The sequence below is a fragment of the Anguilla rostrata genome, chromosome 17, assembly GCF_018555375.3.
Source record: "Anguilla rostrata isolate EN2019 chromosome 17, ASM1855537v3, whole genome shotgun sequence".
Classification (NCBI taxonomy): domain Eukaryota; kingdom Metazoa; phylum Chordata; class Actinopteri; order Anguilliformes; family Anguillidae; genus Anguilla; species Anguilla rostrata.
This window is the reverse complement of record NC_057949.1, coordinates 6614695-6637847: the sequence shown is the minus strand read 5'-3', so window position 1 is coordinate 6637847 and position 23153 is coordinate 6614695. Positions and strand designations below refer to the sequence as shown.

The 23153-nt window shown below is 47.3% G+C and overlaps 1 protein-coding gene across 2 annotated transcripts; it reads left to right on the top strand.

Annotated features, from left to right (window-relative positions):
* Positions 1–1707: 1707 nt before the first annotated feature.
* Positions 1708–16394, top strand: LOC135243452 (proline-rich transmembrane protein 2). 2 transcript variants are annotated; one of them, XM_064315320.1, is made up of 8 exons: positions 1708–2669; positions 3896–4093; positions 4558–4722; positions 8577–8622; positions 12930–13204; positions 13639–13946; positions 15258–15390; positions 15847–16394. In XM_064315320.1, exons 5-8 carry the CDS (start codon positions 12976–12978, stop codon positions 15861–15863), a joined length of 687 nt encoding a protein of 228 aa, XP_064171390.1. In that variant the 5' UTR covers positions 1708–2669; positions 3896–4093; positions 4558–4722; positions 8577–8622; positions 12930–12975; the 3' UTR covers positions 15864–16394. The 2 variants fall into 2 exon arrangements, with proteins under 2 accessions (XP_064171390.1, XP_064171389.1); XM_064315319.1 differs by lacking the exons at positions 1708–2669; positions 3896–4093; positions 4558–4722; positions 8577–8622 and adding an exon at positions 9806–11278.
* Positions 16395–23153: the final 6759 nt, after the last annotated feature.

The window sequence follows — 23153 nt, the reverse complement described above, 5'->3', positions numbered from 1 at the left end:
TGTTTAATAGATACAGAGGGCACTGACCTAAAGAAGAACATTCAAAAGGGAACAGTTACGAGTCGGCAGCCAATTACAAAGGTTAACCCGGTGTGGTTAAGTAGAGCACAAACTGTAGTTTGGTAGGAACAGGTGCGGGGTACTAGGGTCCCTGCAATGACTGTGCCAGGTATTTTAGGGCGTGGCAAAGCAGGACTGGGCCAGAATGGAGTCCCGAGACTCCAGCCAGCACTAGACCCAGAGAGCTTACTGACTCCACCGTAATCCCTCCACATGCTATCTTCCTCAGTCTCAAATATGCATCTCAAAATGCTGTTGTACTTATGATTGAGTGCGTGAACAGTGTATATTACCTTTATAGTTCTTATGTATACATTATGTATTATGTATGCATACAGTATATTATAAGAAAAGTAGTGGTTTCAGTGCTCAATTAAACTGGAAGGTTATGAATTTAAATCCAGGTCTAAACGTGCATCGGTTTTGGCATGCTACATAAGAGCAGTGATGTAACCGGGGGCAGTCACTTTCCTGGGGTTAAACCTGAACTTATCTGGAAGGTGGTTGGAGAGTGACATGCACTTCCCGTGGTGAACTGAGCGGGATGTTGGCGAGGATTCTATTTGGTTGCAATTTTGTGTAATGCCCTGACTACTCCCCTTTCTCCTCTATGTAAACTCCCAGTGCAAACAGCAGGAGAAGGGCTCGTCTGTCGGCCTCACGCACATTTAAAATGCAAAGCCGTATTCAAACGGTCGCGCGTCATGTTTGCATTCGTTTCCCTGTTCCCTCAGCTTCCACCTGCTCCTGGATCTCAGCCCTCACCTCCGTGTCAAAGGGAAGGATGAGGGGCTGTTTGACTGCCGAAAGACTGATGACCTGATGCCTGTCAGTATGGAATGGCACATGCTGCCACTCTCTTAGCCCCTCCCCTCAGAAACCTCTCGCCTCTTTCTGATTGGCTGGGATAACAAGCCCATTTATCCCATCGTTCTCGGAATGAGCCGGAATCTCGTTCGGCCTGCGACATCCTGAGGGTGGCAGGGTCCGGTCTTCTGTGATCTCTCTAACCGTGTTATACGACAAAACACAATGTATAAAGCATTCACAGAGCGCAATGTCCAGTGATCAGCTTGAGTTAATAAACATTGGACTACAGATGTAGTGCGTAGATTTTATCTAATTTTTATTTTCAACACTGAAGCTACAACAGAATTAAACTACTTACTGATTCATTTCCATTCATGAAGATGCTTTGGATTGTCTTTATTTTAAAGGGGATTTGTCGTCCTTTGATCACATTAATTTGATGCGATAAATACTGTACCCCACTTACCCATGTGCTTTTATCTTAGACCTCTTTATTCCATCTGGTGCCTCTTAGCAGTAAGGCACCTGAAAAAAGCACATTGCTTATCTGGCTGTTGCATTAGCTATGTTCGTTCCAAATGTTAAATCCAACTTAGAAACTTACAATCTCTTTAACAAACTGCAGTAAGAGTCCATTGCCAGATCTCATCTTGCCGTAATGCATGGTGACGTAATGCATGGTGTCTACTAGATTTTCTCCTTGGTGGTCCTTTACAGCAGCTGATCTGCATCATACCTGACTGACACGGCGAAATATGCGATCCCCACCTGTAAGCCTTTTAGCGGCGCTGGGGCTGACTTAAAACTCAGATTTAGGCATTCCTGTTTGAGAAGAGTTGGAGCCGGTCAACATTTCTTTTCCATGGCGATTTTAGATTTTAAGTGGAACTTCGTTTAAAAGCGGTTACGTTGAAATCATCGACCACAATGAAACAATCATGAATCCTGACTCTAGGTGGCACAAAATATCGGCAAAAAACTTTAAAATGAACTACCATTATGATGCATTCCCGTATGAACCAAATTAAACGGTTATTAAAAACTACGACAACACGCGGTGTATTTAGGTAAATGCATAATAAGCAATTACAGAAATTACTTGCTCGCAAAAGCAATGCAATATCGCAATATGACAGACTAACGTTACGTCAATCCGGATTGGATTCGAGGCTGAAGCGCACGGACCCGGACGCACAGGAAGACGTAAATCAAAAGATTCAGTTTCGTCTTCGTCTACAGTTCTTAGCTGTATACTATAATAAGTAATGCGGGGTTTTAATCGCGGGGAGAAACTGCGCGTATTGTTTGTGTTTCGTGGTTAGTGAACATAAATTCATGGTAGCGTTAACCTACTTACCACTAGTATTAAGGTTTTTCTTACTTGGCTAACAATAGTAGCTAACGTTACCGTTAGCTTTGTAGTTATCCAATGTTACGAAACACGGTGTAAAGGCATGGGGATATAGTTTGAGAGTTAAGTAGTGGACGAGGGAGCCCACTGCTTCATGTTTATTATTATTATACTTTTATTTATTTATTTTTTTGGAGAAAACTCAAATAGAAGTTATTTTTTAAATTACAAATAACATCTTCTGCTTATTGGCTAGCTCTTGCACAGAGCGGCCTAACACTCCATAAATAGAAAATGATTCGGAGCCACGTCCACTATGACGATAGGTTTGCTGCTCATGCAGATGAGCATGCTAAGCTTGTTGTAGGCCTACTTTCGGTATCAGAAATCTGAAATAATTATGAAACTGTTTTTAACGGATCAACGGCTGCAAAAAAAGAAACTCAAGGTATGTGGACGTCAGATTACATATTTTTCTGATTTGATTTATTTTTGGGAACAGACGTTAGTTAACAAACAGCGTAGTAGCCTAGAGACTAGAACAGAGTTTTTCAACGTGGACGAGATCCCTCCTAGGGTGCGTCGAAATTTAAAGTTATGTTAAAAAATGAAAAAGTTAATAAATTAATAAATCATACTGTGAATAAAAACGGATTTAAATTTATAATTAAGCATTTGTTAGTTTAACTGATTTCAATTCATAACGGGGCATTTTAAGCTCATACTGGAAGTACTGCAACTTGTCGGAACTCGGCCATCTGCGTGTTCGACCCATATGCATTATTATATAAATAATGGAAAAATATGGGATATGGCTAGGCTCGAACTAATTGTAAATTTAACAAGTGAGAATTACCTAAATGTTTGATTTCTAAAAGTGTAATTTGTTGAGTGAAATATTTATTATTTACATATTTTACATGTTCATATCACAATTTACAACCAATTCATAGTGCGGATTTTATCAATTAAAAACATGTTGGCTGTAAGGTGTTACAAACTGCGCATGTCATTTTGGGGTGCCTTGGAAATGGAAGTTATTTACAGCGGTGCCTTGGGTCTGAAAAGTTTGGGGACCACTGGATTAGACTACCCGAAGTTAGCAAATGTTATCTAATTAGCCTTAGCGATGCTAGTTTAGTCCTTGGCGAAAACTTTTTGTGCAGGCTTCTCTGACCGATTAAGTCCTGGAGTTACATGAAGTTTTTTATGTAGAATATCCATTCAAAATTGAATTTAGTCTGGGGCTAGGCTTCATATATGTCTGCAACTGGACCAAAGTGAGCAAGCTAAGTTAGTGTTAGCTCTTCTTGCTAAGAGCTGAGCCATTTTCTGAAATCGCCTGATTACAAATCAGAATTAAATTATGAACCAGCTAAAACAATGTTGGTTAGAGGGTTTGTCTGGTCAACGTTTTGGCTTTCTGGGTCCAATACAGTGCACATACATCTGTTCCCCTCTACAGTCTACTTCATACCCCTGGCACTTGTGAAATATTGAGGCGCCTGTGAAATATTTTGGCACCGTGCAGTCTGCCACAGTCTCTCTGAATCAGCGCTGAGGCTAAGTAGCGCTGTCAGGGCTCTTTGTACCTTTGCTCTGCTGGTGTGCTGACGTGCGGTAGCGCTAAAGATTAGCCCTGTTAACCTTTGACCTGTCCTTGTCGCTGAGAAGGCTCACGCCATGCCGGGCAGGCACGAGCCGTGCCCGCTGGTGAGAGAGAACGCCATGGCGACGAGGAGGGCATCGCCGTGGAAACAAGGTGGGCCCAGCCATGGAGTTGAGGAGGGCGCCGCCATGGAGACGAGGAGGGTGTCACCGTGGGGAGGAGAGAGGGGGAGGGCTGGGGCCTCAGTGGGCATGTCCTAAAAGGTAAACTCTACCGACAGGGAAAGTTTAAACATTATTCTGCCCTTCTGTTCAACAGCTGAAAAGTTGACAATTGAAAAAGAAGTTAATTTAACGGCTAGTCAATGCTGTTGCCTGCATCCAGAGCTCTAATGGGAATGTGTTCACACAGTGTCCTGGGCTTGATGGTTATCCTGCTGACCTTTTTCACTGTGTGGGTGAATTGTTCCGGCATTTTCCGTGCCTGTGTCACATTCACTCTGAAAAGCATCTTAACAGGTCCTGGCCTCTGTGCAGTAGGTGAGGATTTGGTAGCTGGTGCTGACAGGAAAGTGTCTCTCCCCAAAACTCCCACAGACCCATGCTGTGCCTGCTGGGACCCAAGAGAGAGACCACACATGCACGCACACACACACAACAACCACACGCACGCACGCACGCACGCACGCACGCGCAGCCATGAATCCTGTGCTTGTTTATCCATCTAGGCGGCAGGTCTGTGGGTTTTGACCCGATACTGCAGTGTCAGCTGATTGGCTGGAGTTTCGGGTCCCTGTGCTGAGCCCCGCCCCCGTCATCCCCACAATCTCCTGGCACGGGAGAGGCCCAGAGTCAGGGAGGCCGGCTGAGGACAGCCCTGCAGGGAGGGCCAGGTACGATGAGCCAACCCACGCCCCGCGTTCCCACTGCGGTTTCTCACACACACACAAATACAGTCACGCATGCACACACGCACACTCACGTGTGCACACACACACACACACATACAGTCACGCATGCACACACACACACACACGCATACACTCACGCATGCACACACGCACACTCACGTGTGCACACACACACACACACACACATACACTCACGCATGCACACACACACACACACGCATACACTCACGCACGCACACACACACACACACACAAATACACTCACGCATGCACACACACACACACACACACAAATAAATACAGTCACGCATGCACACACACACACATAAATACACTCACGCATACACACACATGCGCACACGCGCGCACACAAATACACTCTCACACACACACGCACACATACACGCAGTGCGCATATGTACATGCACGTATACACACATATATACACGTACACGCACATGCGCATACACACACACACTGCGTTTCCCCAGCCCCTACAGCAGTGTGAATATTATATGAATGACATCTCTTCCCTGTTTCAAAATGTACTTGTTTGTTGTTTGCAAGTAAAAAACGCTTGAATCCTTTGTTTATTAATAAAATGGAGCTCTGCACTCTAGGATTGCTGGCTCAAGTCTAAATAAATCTAACATTTTCTGCACTTCCAAGTTTATTCCCTCCCCTTAAAAGCACTTTAGGGAGAATTTGAGTGGGGAGTCTGACTCAGCCTGTATATAAATCACCCTGTGCAGCTGGGGGTTTGAGGCCCCTCCATGGTGCATTCTGTGCTGTAGTCCCCTCGCTGTATGGGTCCCTCCCTGCTCTGCCAGTCTGAATTACATGGAAAAAGACGTGAATAAATACATTAAAATGCATTTGAAAAAAAATCAGACCGCTCTGGACAGGGAAGACTCCATGTTGGTGGGGAAGCCGAGGAAGGCTTTTTGTTTGTGTGCTGTTGAAATAGCCTGGAGTGCAACAGCAGTGAAGTGGGTTTTAAAGGGATTTAATGACTGCAGGTCTCTTCAGACCTGATCAGCCCCCTCTAGTGGCCAGTATGGGTGGCGCAGTGCAGCACTCTGAATGGGAACAGACCAGCACTACCAGATCCCGTTCACAGCCTTAATCCCTTCTGTGTTAATCCCCCTTTGCACTGTGTTAATCCCTTCTGTGTTAATCCCCCTTTGCACTGTGTTAATCCCTTCTGTGTTAATCCCCCCTCTGCTCTGTGCTAATCGCCCTCTGCCCTGTGCTAATCCCCCTCTGCACTGTGTTAATCCCCCTCTGCCCTGTGTTAATCCCCCTCTGCTCTGTGCTAATCGCCCTCTGCTCTGTGCTAACCCCCCTCTGCACTGTGTTAATCCCCTCTGCGCTGTGTTAATCCCTTCTGTGCTAATCCCCCTCTGCTCTGTGTTAATCCCCCTCTGCCCTGTGCTAATCCCCCTCTGCTCTGTGCTAATCCCCCTCTGCTCTGTGTTAATCCCCCTCTGCTCTGTGTTAATCCCCCCTCTGCTCTGTGTTAATCCCCCTCTGCCCTGTGTTAATCCCCCTCTGCCCTGTGCTAATCCCCCTCTGCTCTGTGTTAATCCCCCCTCTGCCCTGTGCTAATCCCCCTCTGCCCTGTGCTAATCGCCCTCTGCCCTGTGCTAACCCCCCTCTGCCCTGTGCTAATCCCCCTCTGCTCTGTGTTAATCCCCCCTCTGCTCTGTGTTAATCCCCCTCTGCCCTGTGTAATCCTCCTCTCTGCTCTGTGTAATATACTTGTGTAATCCACCTCTGCTCTGTGTTAATCCCTTCTGTGTTAAACCCCCTCCTGTGTAGCCTGGTGCTCTGTGTAAGTCCTTTTGTTAATCCCTCTGCTTTGTGTATCACCCTATGCAGTGTTTAACCTCTGTGTTAATCTCCCTCTGCCCTGTCTAGTCCTCCCTCTGTCTGTGTTAATCCCTTCTGTGTAATCCCCTCTGCCTGTGTAATCCCCTCTGCCTGTTAATCCCCTCTGCTCTGTGTTAATCCCCCTTTGCACTGTGTTAATCCCTTCTGTGTTAATCCACCCTCTGCTCTGTGTTAATCCCCTCTGCACTGTGTTAATCCCTTCTGTGCTAATCCCCCTCTGCTCTGTGCTAATCCCCCTCTGCTCTGTGTTAATCCCCCTCTGCTCTGTGTTAATCCCCCTCTGCTCTGTGTTAATCCCCCTCTGCTCTGTGTTAATCCCTTTTTGTGTAATCCCCCTCTGCTCTGTGTTAATCCCCCTCTGCTCTGTGTAATCAATCCCCTCTGCTCTGTGTTAACCCCCTCTGCTCTGTGTTACCTTCGTGTATCCCCCTCTGCCTGTGTATCCTCTGTTTTAATCCCCCTCTGCTCTGTGTTAATCCCCTCTGCACTGTGCTAATCCCCCTCTGCTCTGTGTTAATCCCCCTCTGCTCTGTGTTAATCCCCCTCTGCTCTGTGTTAATCCCCTCTCTCTGTGTTAATCCCCCTCTGCCCTGTGCTAATCCTCCCTCTGCTCTGTGTTAATCCCTTCTGTGTTAATCCCCCCTCTGCTCTGTGTTAATCCCCCTCTGCTCTGTGTTAATCCCTTCTGTGTTAATCCCCCTCTGCCCTGTGCTAATCCTCCCTCTGCTCTGTGTTAATCCCCCTCTGCTCTGTGTTAATCCACCCTCTGCCCTGTGTTAATCCCTCTGCTCTGTGTTAATCCCCCTGCCCTGTGTTAATCCCTTCTGTGTAATCCCTCTGCTCTGTGTAATCCCCTTGCCTGTGTAATCCCCCTCTGCTCTGTGTTAATCCCCCTCTGCCCTGTGTTAATCCCCTCTGTGTTAATCCCCCTCTGCCCTGTGTTAATCCCCCTCTGCACTGTGTCAATCTCCTATATTCAAATTTGTCTATTTTCTTGACCAAGTTGTTCACATTGTATATGATATTATCTCATATACTTATTTAATTATTATTGAAATAAATTCTTAATGGTATTAAAACATACTTCGAAGACTTAAATCAGAAAACATCTGTTCCTAGAAAATGTTTTATTGTTAAACCCATGTGAAAGTGTTAACATTTTGGCCATGACTATAACTAGTTTTAACAAAATAATGAAATTCCGATGTAAAATTAACATTTTTTCAACAAAATAGCATACCTCTTATCAAAGTAAATGTAAACATTTTTGCCTGCTTTTAAACAAAACAACAGCTACTTATTTTTTAAAAACGTACAGCTTATTCAGAAGTAAAATGAAACAAAAAATATTTGTAGCCAGTTATTTCTCATGTCCTTCGGATTTATAGGCAGTTGACCAGCACTGAGGGCTATTATGGTAATGACTGTGATATATTCATGATGATTAAATAACTGTTAGTGTTATTTTTTAACGGAGATATATAGTTATATTGATCAGAATCCCGTCTCTCCTCAGAACGCCATTCATCAGTTACAGTAGCGGGGTACAGGGCTGATCTACCTGCAGCAGCAGCGTGGGGTGTACTGCGGGGGGCCTGTGTGTCAAGCAGCCCTGGGGGTCTGATTTCTCCCGCTTTATTTTGGGGGGATGGGGGAAGAGCAAGATTGAGCCGCGCGCGCTGCTTTTCCCTCCATTGGTGTTTCCGTGCGCTTCAGACCCCGCGCTGGCACTGGGCCCCGTTCCCCCGCGGCGCTGCGGGTCTGCACCCCCCCTCCCCTTCCCCCCCGCTGCAACCAGCCGTCCATCTCTAACCTGCACTCGACTCCGTCAGTCTGTGCTTAATGTGCGCTCACTGACCTTTCCCTGACAGCTACAACTCACTCACCTCCCACTCCGAATGTGTAAGTCAGTACGTCTCTCTCTCTCTCTCTCTCTCTCTCAGGTGCAGTGCGCTGTAGCCATCTGTCTGTTCTAAGAAGAAAGGAGAGGTAAAGCTAGTCCTCATCCGTATTCCTCTCTAAACCCTGTGTGCACATAAACCTAGCCATAAACCTCACCCAGTCTGTGTGAACATCGCACTAAACCCTGTCTGTGTGAGCATCGCACTAAACCCTGTCTGTGTGAAAATTGCACTAAACCCTGTTGCCCTAAACCCCTCCTGTGTGAATATCACGCTTTTGTTTACAGTCTCTTTGGAAGCCCACCCCACTGAGCTGCCCAGTACTGAGTGCAGTTAGTCTGAAATGAACTCCCGTACGGTACAGGGCCATTTTGAGAGGCGATGTGTCAGAAAGCATCATCAAACACTGCAGCTCATCAGCAGAGAGGCCAAGCCGATCCTGGGCTGGACTGCAGCTACTGCCTCTGTGTTAGCATTAGCATTAGCATAGGACAGATGTACCATCCAAACCCTGCGGCAGACTTGCACTGCCAGCCCAAGGGCCCAGGACTGGACCGCTGATCTAGGATCAGTTTTGCCTTTCAGCTCGTAGTGGGTTAGGTCAGGACATGGACAGTAGGGCACTGATCCAGAATCGCCTCCTCTGACTGCCGATCAATAAAGGGCCTGTCTGACCCAGATCTGTTCAGGTGGTCATGTGACCTGCAGAAGGTGGAGTTCACAGCCAAGTTGTTCTCCTTTATGCAGGTGAGCCCGGGTCGGGCTGGAATGTTTCACACAGGGAGAATGTATGAAGGGGGGGGGAGGAGGTGTAAAGTTAACACCCCACAATGTGATGATTTCTGAATGATGACCAACTTCCTCCTGTTTTTCATTCACAGGTTAATTGTCAGCGCAGTGAAATGGATTACCAAGTGTGTGTGTGTGTGTGTGTGTGTCTGCACGCGCGTGCGTGCGTGCGTGCGTGCGTGCGTGTGTGTGACCGAGTGTGGGGCTGTTTCAGCCAGGGCAACACTCGAGCCTCGTGTAGGACTTTGTCAGTGTGTCTGCTTCTCCAGCTCTTCCCTGTTCCGGTGTGTGCAGAATTGTTCTCTGTTGCTGTCATTTCTGCTTTTTATTATAAAATAGTTCACCAGTTATTAAAAACTTTGTGTTATTAAAAACGGATACCTTTTGTGTTTCTTTGAGAGGTCTGTGTGTGTGTCAGTATCTGTGTGTGCGCGTGTGTACAGTATCTGTGTGTGCACTTGTGTGTATGTACGTGTGTGTGTATGTACAGTATGTGTGCGTGTGTGTGTGTAGGTACAGTATGCGTGTGTGTGTGTGTGTATGTACAGTATGTGTGCGTGTCTGTGTGTGTGTAGGTACAGTATGCGTGTGCGTGTGCACTGTTGTCTGCTCTGGAAAATGGCAAGATTTTGTAAATGTGAGGACTGTAAACGGTGTGCCCACGCGTTTGTTGTGGAAATGTACTGAACAAAATTGTCTGATGTTGAATCTGTAAGACTGCCAGTTTGGGATAATTGTAGCTGGACAGGTTTTGTTTAAAAAAACAAAAATTCCAGACATTTTCCACATTAGCTGGTTTTAATTATCCTCTTAAATTTATTGTTCTACTTTTCATGTGGGTGTATGGCTTTTGTTGAAAATGTACCATTTTTTCTACTTGAGACAAAATGTAAATTACCAAGAATGTTCTAGTTAAATCCCATCGACACGACGTGCGAGAAGGACCGCTATGCAGGACACGTATGTGCTGCTCCCACTGTCCACCAAACGGCGCCAGAACATCGCGCTGCACGGCGCGAATTCCCTTTGTCAACCCGGGCTGTCGGTAGACCGCATTGCTCACGGACAGACAGGGAAGCTCCTGTACGGCGTGTCGGTGGTTCTTTGGTGCATTTTCTGCTCAGATTGTGTCTACTCCGTATTGTCCCATTTATGTGTGTGTACCTTACAGTGTGGTACTCCTGTACTTCATTATAAGACGGTCCACTGAGTTGGCACGCCCTGCAGCCTGGAGGTTCGAGAATGAACACTGATAAGGGAGTTATTTGTATGTACTTATCTGCTGTCGAATAGATAATTTTACCAGGAATATAGATATGCGAGCTTCGAACTGATTATGCGGGACTGCTGATTAATGGAAATAAAATTAATTAATAAGAGTCGTGTGCCCGTGCACGTAATAAACTGCATCAGCACAAGTCGCTCGGTAGTAATCGGGAAACTAAAGGGAACCCTCCCCAAAAAAACATCCCTCCGCAGCTACGTCGCCTATCCTCTCAGGCTCCGCTTTAGGCTAGTTTATTTCTTACATGTACACTACACCCCCTCCCTCCGGCCACCCCTCCACCGCCTCTCCCTCCCTCCCTTCCTCCCTCTCTCTCCCATCTCCCATCTCCACCCGGGTCCAGTTAGAATCACACCCTTCGCGCAGCGCGCTAGAAGATGCCAGAGCCAAGGTAGCTGACTGGAATGCGCTTCCCTGCGACTGTGTCCTGGTCGAATGTTTTTCATCAAGGTTTACAGAATTTAAATCCATAAAACCAAAAAAACCGACGGTTTCTCGGTCACTTTCAGCGTAACGTTTTTTTGTATAAAAAAAAAATCGATCAGCAAATAATCTATCAGAGGAACATTTTTCCTGGAAAAGAAATTACTTGTTTTAAATATATATATATATATGGTGAAAATAAATGGTATGGCAATCCAGATTCTGGTGATATTTAACTCAGTATAAGGTAGGTAATTATTCCTGTGTGCATTTTAATGGAATGTGAATATTTTTTGTTAAAACACGCATGTTTGAAATGTGGGTGTGTGAGTGTGTGTGTGTGTGTATGCTTTTGTGCGTAAGCATGACTGGACTGTCAGAATAACCTGTGAATCTGTACGTATTTGTTAACAGAGGTGTGTCTTCTTCGTGGTTTACTGATCCTCAGTGTAATTCTTTTTTGAAAGGAAGCGTTAGATTAATTTTCGAATTCAAACGCCAGTTTCGCAGCTATTAAAATGACATCTACACGCTTTATGACCATACACTTTGGCCACAAGGCGTTATTAAGTTAAGACATTGATGGATGTACACCACCCTCCTCCCTTTTCACTTGTCTCCGTTTCTCTATATTTCTCTCTTGACAACCCCCCCCCACATACACACACACCCACACACACACACACACACTGAGCTCTGTTATATTACACGTGTAAACACACACTGAGCTTTGTGTTCTATTATTCACACACGCACACATGCGCACACACACACAAATACTCACACACACCCATACACACACACACTGAGCTCTGTGTTGTTATATTACACACATGTAAACACACACACACTGAGCTTTGTGTTCTGTTATTCACACACACACGCACACACACACACCAAGCATTGTGTTGTTATATTACACACACACGGGGCTTTGTGTTATATTACACACACACACCCCACTTTGTGTTGTGACATGACACAGACACTGCATTTTGTGTTACATTACACACACAAACACTATGCTTTGTGTTACACACACAGACACTGTGCTCTATGTTACATTACACAAAGCGTAATTTTAAGATTATTTTAAGATTTCTTTCCTTCTGTTTAGGGGCGACATCTCGGGTCATTTGGTTTAATTCGCTCAAGCATCAGCTGGAATCAATTAGCTTTGATCTCTCTCTCTCTCTCTCTCTCTCTCTCTCTCTCTCTCTCTCTCGCTCTGCCTCTCACTGTTGACAAGAGCAGTGATTTTGAATTGCAAGCTTTATTGGAAGCTTTAACTTGAAGCTTACGGATTTAACAGAGTTCCTGTAGTCGTCCTGGAAAACCTTGAAAACCTGGAAATTTATTGACTAGTTTTCCAGTCATGGAAAACACCAGGAAAATGAGAAAATGTACAAAATGTCCTGGAAATATTTGTGAGGTCCTGGAAAATTGTAGGCTAGGCTATAAGTCAAGCTATTACATGGTATATTTAGAGCTGAGATTGCATATTTTTCTGTATTTTTCTCTGCTTTTCTCATTTTTATTAGCTGCTGAGATTACACGGCAGCACAAAGTTTTGAATGGTTATGGTACTTGCACATTGCCCCTGCCCCCCCCCCCCCCGGTCCACCACCGGCTTTGGGCTACCATTGTCCATGTTTCATGTCTGTAAGTCTAAGTCATGGAAATTGTCCTGGAAAAGTCCGGGAAAATAATTTCCTAAAATGAGTGGGAACCCTGCTCTCTGCTCCTGTAAGCTGAAACGGGACAATTCACTAAAATGGGAAATTCACGATACACAACAAACGCCCCCTTGCTTAATAATTCATGTTCGTGTATTGGATATGAAGCACAAAAAGCACCTTTCCTCTCAAATTTCAGTGACCGCGCTCTTCCTCCTCCAGGTGTCAAATTAAGAAGAAGAAGAAGAAGAAGCACAGACTGACTGCCATGGCTGTGAACACCAATACCGCGCAGCCCCCTCTGTCCCCCAGCGCTGTCCCTGCTGTCCTGGAGGAGGAACTGCGGGCTCAGTCAGCGAGCCTGGAGCCCGGCCCCGCCCCTGTCACCCTGCAGCCCGTGAGGGAGGAGCAAAGCCCCGCTCCTGGCACACCCTCCCAGGAGCATGTCCAGGCTCAGGAGGACCTGATGATCATGGTGAACGAGGAGGCGAACAAAAGTAAGAACGCACCACTATGAAAAAGGAGTTCATCTCTGAAACTCGACCTTTGAACTTCGGTTCAGTAAATGACATCACAGGCATTTAGCAGACGCTCCTATCCAGAGCAACTTACGCAACTCTCACATAGCATTTACATTGATTCCACCTGCGAATCGAACCTGTGACTTCTAGGTTACAAGACCAGCTCCTCACCCATTGTGCACTGCGACCTGTATATCTTCTGGATCTGCTGTCCTATATTCTTTATTAGCATTTGAAAGTGAGAATATATGTTAGCTTGTTTTTTTTTGTGTGCACTAGGCTGGTTAGTGCGGAGCGTATTTCACTGTGATTTAGGCGTGTCTGCCTGTCTCGGTTTGGTGGGGCGTCCGCTTCAGCCTGGCGCCCGCGGATGACACGGCGTCGTTTGTCTTCTCGTCTCCGTTCCCTAGGCAACGGCGTGTACCCGGGACCCGCGGATTCGCCGCCGCCCTCGTCCCGTTCCTCGCCTCCGCGGCAGCAGCAGCAGCAGCCCAAATCCTACGCCTACCCCAACGGCAGGATCCGGGGGAGCAGCCGGTCCGGGTCGCTGGCCTCCATGATGGCCTCGCCCCGCCCCTCCCTGTCGCGGCAGCCCAGCACCATCACCGAGGGGTTGGGCGACGGCAGCAAGGCGCACGACTACCTGTTCCTGGCCATCCTGTCCTGCTTCTGCCCCATGTGGCCCTTCAACATCGTAGCCTTGGCTTACTCCGTTATGGTGAGTGAGTGCGTGTGTTTGTAGCCTTGGCTTACTCCGTTATGGTGAGTGAGTGTGTGTTTGTAGCCTTGGCTTACTCTGTTATGGTGAGTGAGTGTGTGTGCGTGTGTTTGTAGCCTTGGCTTACTCTGTTATGGTGTGTGTGCGTGTGTTTGTAGCCTTGGCTTACTCTGTTATGGTGAGTGAGTGCGTTTGTAGCCTTGGCTTACTCTGTTATGGTGACTGAGTGTGTGTGTTTGTAGCCTTGGCTTACTCTGTTATGGTGAGTGAGTGTGTGTGTGTGTGTGTGTTTGTAGCCATGGCTTACTCCGTTATGGTGACTGAGTGTGTGTGTTTGTAGCCTTGGCTTACTCCGTTATGGTGAGTGAGTGCGTGTTTGTAGCCTTGGCTTACTCCGTTATGGTGAGTGAGTGCGTTTGTAGCCTTGGCTTACTCCGTTATGGTGAGTGAGTGTGTGTGTTTGTAGCCTTGGCTTACTCTGTTATGGTGAGTGAGTGTGTGTGTTTGTAGCCTTGGCTTACTCTGTTATGGTGAGTGAGTGTGTGTGTGTGTTTGTAGCCTTGGCTTACTCTGTTATGGTGAGTGAGTGTGTGTGTTGTAGCCTTGGCTTACTCCGTTATGGTGAGTGAGTGCGTGTGTTTGTAGCCTTGGCTTACTCCGTTATGGTGAGTGAGTGAGTGTGTGTGTGTGTGTTTGTAGCCTTGGCTTACTCCGTTATGGTGAGTGAGTGTGTGTTGTAGCCTTGGCTTACTCTGTTATGGTGAGTGAGTGTGTGTGTGTGTTTGTAGCCTTGGCTTACTCCGTTATGGTGTGAGTGTGTGTGTTTGTAGCCTTGGCTTACTCTGTTATGGTGAGCAACATAGCCAGTTCTGTTATCTTCTCCCTCTCTTCTCCATCTTTCATCTCGTCCTGTCTCCTTCCTCCTCTTACTCCTCCTTCTCTCTCTCTCTTTTTCCTCGCTCTCCTTTTCTCATCTGCTCTCTACCTTCTTCTCCCTCTTCTCTCCTCCTCTCCTCCTCCTCTTTCCTCCCTCTCTTCTCTCCTCTGTTCTCTCTCCCTTTCTGCCTCTTCTTCCTCCTCCTCTGTGCCTCTCTCCTTTTCTTCTCCCTCCTCTCTCCCTCTTTCTCTCTCCTCCCCCTTCCTCCTCTCTCCTCCTCCTCCCTCTCTCTCCTCCTCCTCCCTCCTCTCTCCCCTCCTCCTCCCCTCCTCCCTCCTCTCCTCCTCCTCCTCCCTCCCTCCTCTCCTCCTCCTCTCTCTCTCCCCCTCCTCTCTCTCTCCCTCCTCCCTCCCTCTCTCCCCTCTCTCCTGCAGTCCCGTAACAGCCTGCAGCTGGGCAATGTAGACGGGGCTCGTCGTCTGGGCCGAGTGGCCAAGGTGCTGTCCATCTTCTCGCTGGTGGGCGGGGTCATCATCATCATCACCCTCCTCGTCGTCAACTGGGGGCGTGAGTGTCTTTCAGACCTGTTTCAGTTGGTTCTGGACCCTGCATGACCACACCTTTACCTGTTTGGGTTGGTTCTGGACCATAAATGGCCATCCCTGTACCTGTCTGGGTTGGTACTGGACCCTGTGTGGCCACGCCTTTACCTGTTTGGTTTGATTCTGGACCTTGCATGACCACTACCTGTTTGGCTCTCTGGGTACCGTTCCAGTGCCTGCAGACAGCTATGGCACCAGAAAGAGGTGCCGCTACCAACCAGTAACTCACAGATTTGGTATGAAGAGCACAACCTTTTGATTGGTTGAAGTAAGACAATGTTGGACAACTGGTTGTAGACCCCCCCATTTCCTTTGTGTCTTGACTTAATTCCCATTAGACAGTAGGTTCGGTTATAAGTGGTCTGTGTTCTGCTATACTTCTGTTTCACAGTTAAAGGAAAGTTCTTGTTCTTTTTTACAGTTATATTGAAGTCTTGACCTGGACTTATGGAGAAACCGCCAATCACACCATTTCCACCATTTTCCCTTGAGATTTCCATACTGTTCCCATGCTATGCTGTTCTACTCTTCAAATAAGAAAACCTGCAAATCCAAGTGTGGATGGTCTACTGGCCCATAAGAAGAGCACCACAAGAGGACCTTTGACTGCTTGAAGATCAGACTAATACAAGATATTCCATTCAGGACCCCATAATTCAGGACCCCGCCATTCCGGACCCCAAAATTCAGGACCCCATAATGCAGGACCCCATAATTCAGGACCCCATAATTCAGGACCCCGCCATTCCGGACCCCAAAATTCAGGACCCCATAATGCAGGACCCCAAAATTCAGGACCCCATAATGCAGGACTCCGCCATTCCGGACCCCGCCATTCAGACAGTGCATGTCAATTACGGATGAGCACGATCTTCTCAGCACAGCTACTGGCTCTCCTGTCACCACCCGACCCAAGGCCTGCAAGACTCATCCATTTTCACACTCCAAATGCATGGCTTAGCACAAAAACATAACAAAAAAACTACTCCTGAACGTGCCAAAATTTGCGTGGAACACATTTAGAGGTGTGGACAGAGAGAGAGAGAGAGAGAGAGAGCGGGACGCACGCATCACACACACCTGCGAGTGTGAGCTGAGAAAAGGAGGAAGGGGGGGAGGGAGGGAGGGGGGGGGGAGGGGATGACTTTGTTAAGGGCACGCGGGATTAAGCCTGATGTGGGGTGCTGGACTCAGCGGATGTTTGAGTGCAATCCGACCCCGCTGGGGAGCCTGGAACCTTGCACTCTCCAGGGGAGGGGAGGGGAGGGGGGGGGGGGTATTTTTGGAATAGAGTCAGAGGCTGTCTACAGAGACTGTGTTGGGAGGTGCTCCCAAGATTCTGCTGACGAAGACGTGGGTCTGTGGGTTATCTTTCTGCGGTAGCGGGTACTCTTACAAGACCAGGGGAGGGAAAAGGTCCTGAGAGAGAGAGGGAGAGGCAGAGTGGGTGAGAGAGAGAGAGAGAGAGAGAGAGTGGGTGAGAGAGGAGAACGGAGAGGGAGAGGGAGGGAGAGGGTGAAGAGGAGGGAGAAGTGGAGGAGAGAGAGGAGTGGTAGAGAGCTGAAAGAGGAGAGAGAATGGAAGAGGGGAGGAAAAGAGGGAGAGGGGCAAGGAGAGTGAGGAAGGGGAGATAGAGAGAGGGTGGGAGGAAAGAGTGGGTGAGAGAGAGGGTGGAAGGGAGTGGGTGAGAGAGGGAGAGAGGAAGGAAGTGGGTGAGAGAGAGGGAGTGAGGGAGGGAGGGAGGGGGTGGGTGAGAGAGAGAGGGAGGGAGAGTGAGAGAGGGAAGAGAGATTGAGGAATGGTGAGAGAGAGGGAGAGGTAGCGGGTGAGAGAGAGAGGGAGGGAGAGTGAGAGAGGGGAGCGAGAGGGAGGGAGGGAAGGAGAGGCAGATGGGGGTGCCCTCGCTGGAGCCCAGAGACAGATTGTGTCCGATTTATTATTCACATGCCAGAATCTCGCACACCTGTATCCAGAGTTAATCGTGTGGAATGTATTATTAACTAAGGAATACAGATTTATCAATGACGTATCAAATGTGCACACTTTAATGTAGTGTATGATTGTAAAAGCCTTTAGAAATATGCACACCACTGTATGATGTTAGTGTCGGCATCTTCGAGTGAACAAAAGAAACCAAAACGAAAATTTGCAACTTATTACAGCACTTATCCTACGTTCTGAAGCCAGGGCTCTGTAGTTAAAAAGAACTGTTTCAGATTGCTTCAGCGTTTCATAGTCCACTACTGTATTTGAAGATGCAATGGTCAGTGAGTTCAGTTACGAGTTGTATTGTCCTTTATGAGAGCTGTATTTTCGTAAAGCCTTTTGCACAGGCTGTGGTGTTTTTGGGAAGTTTTTATGAAGCAGGCTAAGTGTTCACTGACATGTTAGTAAACGTGTAGCCTACGCAGGGATCGATTCTTTGCACGCAGCGCAGAGCGCTGAGCTGATTGGGTAGTTCTGTGGGAACTGAGTGGGTATATGGGGATCATAATCATACTTTAAAGATTCCACAATGTCCTCAAAATCCCATCGACGAAACGTCTGGTGAACGGTGTTTGGAGGACTAAATAACAGCAAATATCAGCACCGGCAGCTGTTGTTTTATTTTCACCACACTTTAGGATGCTTAGCTGTTTATTCTTTTCGCAGTGACCTATGTCCGTTTTTATAAAAACAAAGAGCTTTCGAAGTACCGGACTTTGTGCCAAATTTGGAGCACCAGCTTGTATGGATGGTTTAACGATCGGCAGAGCCTGTCTAAATCTTGCCCCCCAACCCACCCTCCCCCTCTCGCTGGTAACTCTGCTAGTCCTTGTAGGCTGAGCCCCTTACCAGCATTTTTCAGAAACGACTTCGGAAGCCTGCCTCTCCTGACAGCGTCCATTACAGCGGGACTTTCGTGCGCTTAACGGTCGCGTGGTTCGCCCGTGAGGATAGGTGAACCGCGGCTGGATGTTGGGTGGGCAGAGCAGAGAGGGCGGAGCGCCGTGCCGAAACGCCGCTCCGGCTCGGCTTGAGGGGAAACGGACTGCCGCATGCCTTCTCTTTATGAACATCTGCTAAACTATATTCCCGTGAATGAATGACCGCTTGCTAAGACTTTTTCATACTATAGTATATAACCTGCTTGCATTACCTGTTATATCACAGAAATGTACGTACATATATACACGTGCATTATTATTATTATTACTGTTAGCCCCTCTGCACATATAGGGAAATAGTATCCAATTGAAGCAATTTACGGACCTGGTAAATGGTAAATGGACTGCATTTATATAGCGCTTTTATCCAAAGCGCTTTACAATTGATGCCTCTCATTCGCCAGAGCAGTTAGGGGTTAGGGGTTCGGTGTCTTGCTCAAGGACACTTCGACATGCCCAAGGCGGGGTTTGAACCGGCAACCCTCCGACTGCCAGACAATTGGTCTTACCTCCTGAGCTATGTCGCCCCTGATTAATCAGCTATAATTCGCTCAAACGTTTCTCGTTTTTTGATAATTTTAACAGTGGAATAATGCTGTACACATAAACAAATGTAGCACACGTTTATTATCTCATAGATGGAATTCATTATTATTTTCTTGTTGTAATTATTCATAGAACGTGTATGATACCAGTGGCATGTTTACACTCAATTAATGTTAATATGTGTATATCCTCTATACTCTAGCTATCTTATGTTGCATATGATTGTGAGGAATTTGATGTTGAAATATATTATAGAATGCAATACCGTTCTGTGGCATGACCTTCCATTGCCAGCTGCAAGTTCTTTTAATTCTTATGTTTCTTTAAATCTATTTTTATTTTTCTCTATTGATTTGTTAAATCCCTTATACTGTATTAGTAGCTCACTAATGGAAATTGATGTTTTGATTCCCTGCACCCATTTAATATTGTCGTCTGTATTTAAATTCTGTTTCGGTTATTTCCTCCATCATATTTCAAATTATGATTGACAGGTGTTACTGTGGCAGCGCTATGGTTCTGCTATAATAGAGAAAAGAAGGCTTTTTAAACGCTGAATTTCGAAGAAATGCCTGCTATCTTCCCAAAAAGAGGTGATGCTTTTCAGGCATAATTGTTGCATTTATTTTGGGTATCTTTACTGACTATGTACGTGCCTGTGCATGACTTGATAGATTGTTTCAGTAAACAAAACTAAATCTATCTAAAGCTAAAAATATTCTGACGTCTGCCTATAAATTGTGAACATTTTCAAGAATTGCCAATAAATACTTATATAATGGGTTCTGGAGTGGCTAATATTGATGTTTTGTTGCGTGTCTGCACATGTGCACGTGTGTGTGGGGGGGGGGGGGGGGGGGTCTCGTATGCTGATTTGCACTTGCGTTATAAAGCTTTTTCTCATGCTGGTCTGCTTACTTTTTGTCTGACTGGAGGTTTAAACGGTATATCCACTAGGGGGCAGATCAGGGCTTCTCTTCAAGCGGTTCCACCATCCTTCCTGGCTTCCTGGCGTCAGTCATGTCACTAGGCATGAATGTATACTGCCCCCGTGTTCTGCGCGGGTATTGCAGGTTACGGACCGGTTACGGGGTTAATTTTTGAGGCCGCGCAAAAAGAGAACGCTCATAACGACCACGGGATACGCGTGAGGGCAATCTTGCATACGTGTTTGCGTGATTAACATCACGTATGTTTCGAGCTTAAAATGTCTCTGTTGCCAGGGAAACAGTAGACAAGAAATGAGAGGGAAACTTAGGACCCTGAGCTGAGGGCTGCCTTCGCTGTGTAGTGAAAAAATCCATTTCATTAGAATTTTTCAACCACATGAATAATTGAAACATTCTGGTACCAGAGAGAGAGAGATAGAGAGAGAGTGGGAGAGAAAGAGCAAGAGAGAGACTGCAGAGAAGCAGAAATAGAGCCTCTGTTTGTGTGTGTGCGTGCGTGCGTGTGTGCGTGCGTGCGTGTGAAAATCGGAAAGGAGCGATAGAGGGTGGGGAGGGAACTAGAATAGAATGCAAGGGAGATAGAGAGGGTGTGAGAGCAAGAGTGGGGAGTGGGGAGTGGGGGGGGAAGGAATATCTTGTGTCGTGATAATGGATTGAAGTGGTTAGTGAGTTAAAGGAAGGAAGATGGAAATGTGAGTGCTGTCGGAGGAACCGTATGCACTCCAAGAGCGGCTGAAATGGTTCCTGATTATTTCTTTTGCTGTTGCTCGGCCTGCGCTGGATAGTATACGCCTCATACCCAGCAGAACGACATTTTGATCTCTCTCCATCCTACAAGTCATTGTGTATGAAGGGCTACCCGGGCTTTTATTTTTTTGCAGCTGCTGTTGTTGTTGTTGTTGTTTTTAAGAGCTGAGTGGTATCTGGGGCACGGCTGGCCGCAGCTGAGACTGACAGAGCTCATCAGAGTTTAATTAATAATAGGAGATGGATTCGGCTGAGCTGAGCTGAGCGGAGGGGAGTTCATTTCCTCTGCTGGGTTGTTCTAATGGGCTCGGAGATGCATTACACTGCTGCGGGGGGAAAGGGTCTGGGCGTCTGAGGTGGTGGTGGGGGGGGGGGGGGGGGGGGGGTGGGCTGTGGTTCTAATTGAGTATGGGATTTAGAGAACTGGCTGTGGGGGGGGGCAATTGCGGTTCTAATTGAGTACAGAAGTGAGATGGCAGGTGAGGGGGGGGCAATTGCGGTTCTAATTGAGTACAGAAGTGAGATGGCAGGTGGGGGGGGGGGGCAATTGCGGTTCTAATTGAGTACAGAAGAAACAGAGCAGGTGGGGGGTGGGGCTCATGGTTCTAATTTAGTACAAGAGCGAGAGAACTGGTGCGCTCATGATGATCATGATGATCATGATTATTATAATAAATAATAATAATAATAATAATAATAATAATAATGGTAAGATATTCCTCCAGCCTGCGCCCCATTGGCTGTGACTCCTACAGTACAGACTGACCCCTACAGTACAGTATTGACCCCTGCAGTACAGACCGACCCCTGCAGTGCAGAACTAACTCCTACAGTACAGACCAACCCCTACAGTACAGCACTGATCCCTACAGTACAGCACTAACTCCTACAGTACAGACCAAACCCTACAGTACATCACTGACCCCTACAGTACAGACTGACCCCTGCAGCACAGCACTAACTCCTACAGTACAGACCAAACCCTACAATACAGCACTGACCCCTGCAGTACAGCACTAACTCCTACAGTACAGACCAAACCCTACAATACAGCACTGACCCCTGCAGTACAGCACTAACTCCTACAGTACAGACCAAACCCTACAGTACAGCACAGACTGACCCCTGCAGTACAGCACTGACCCCTAGAGTGCAGCACTGACCCCTACAGTACAGCACTAACTCCTACAGTACAGACCAAACCCTACAGTACATCACTGACCCCTACAGTACAGACTGACCCCTGCAGCACAGCACTAACTCCTACAGTACAGACCAAACCCTACAATACAGCACTGACCCCTGCAGTACAGCACTAACTCCTACAGTACAGACCAAACCCTACAATACAGCACTGACCCCTGCAGTACAGCACTAACTCCTACAGTACAGACCAAACCCTACAGTACAGCACAGACTGACCCCTGCAGTACAGCACTGACCCCTAGAGTGCAGCACTGACCCCTACAGTACAGCACTAACTCCTACAGTACAGACCAAACCCTACAGTACAGCACAGACTGACCCCTGCAGTACAGCACTAACTCCTACAGTACAGACCAAACCCTACAGTACAGCACAGACTGACCCCTACAGTACAGCACTGACCCCTGCAGTACAGCACTGACCCCAACAGTACAGCACTGACCCCTACAGTACAGCACTGACCCCTGCAGTACAGCACTAACACCTACAGTACAGACTGACCCCTGCAGTACAGACCGACCCCTGCAGTACAGCACTAACTCCTACAGTACAGACCAAACCCCACAGTACAGCACAGACTGACCCCTGCAATAAAGCACTAACACTTACAGTACAGACTGACCCCTGCAGTACAGACCGACCCCTGCAGTACAGCACTGACCCCTGCAGTACGGCACTGACCCCTGCAGTACAGACCGACCCCTGCAGTACAGCACTGACCCCAACAGTACAGCACTGACCCCTGCAGTACGGCACTGACCCCTGCAGTAGAGCGCTGATCCGTACAGTACAGACTAGTGCTAGCCTGCTCACTCTGGGAATGGGATGGGCCATCCGGAAATGCTGCTGAGCTCCTGTGAATGTGATACATGGACCCAGATGGACTTCCATATGACAGGAAGTCCATCTAGGATTGAGAAACAACCACCCCAACTCAACCTGGGGAGAACACAGGGGGGAAATAAAAGAGTAGAGCTCCTGAAGCCACTGGCAGAGCTGTTGTTATTGCTGTCATACCGAACAGAAGCGCAGTATTTGATGTATGAGCATTATCTGTGGCAAAGCCAGGCCAGTCTGACGAGGCCGAGATGTGACAGGCTGACGCTGCCACTCTCAGGGCTGAGGAAACGGCGAGAGTCTCAGCTGAGAAACGTGCTATGGCAACAGAGACCTCGCGCGGAGGGGGGTCGTGTGCGTGACTCAACACCCACGCTCATTGTAACAGACAAAATGTAGCGCTGGCTGGCGAAGGTGTTACTCAGACACATTCTCAGAAATGGCTGGCTGTGACAAACTCTGAAGACCAGGTGTGATGGGGTATTCCTCTGTCTAGGCCTTTCCCTGTTTATTGT

Bases quoted from the DNA above. Each gene is read 5' to 3' on its own strand.
- LOC135243452 (XM_064315320.1), top strand. From the start codon at position 12,976: ATGGCTGTGAACACCAATACCGCGCAGCCCCCTCTGTCCCCCAGCGCT. The intron at 13,205-13,638 runs GTAAGAACGCAC...TCCGTTCCCTAG, and splicing joins GAACGAGGAGGCGAACAAAA to GCAACGGCGTGTACCCGGGA. The intron at 13,947-15,257 runs GTGAGTGAGTGC...TCTCTCCTGCAG, and splicing joins CCTTGGCTTACTCCGTTATG to TCCCGTAACAGCCTGCAGCT.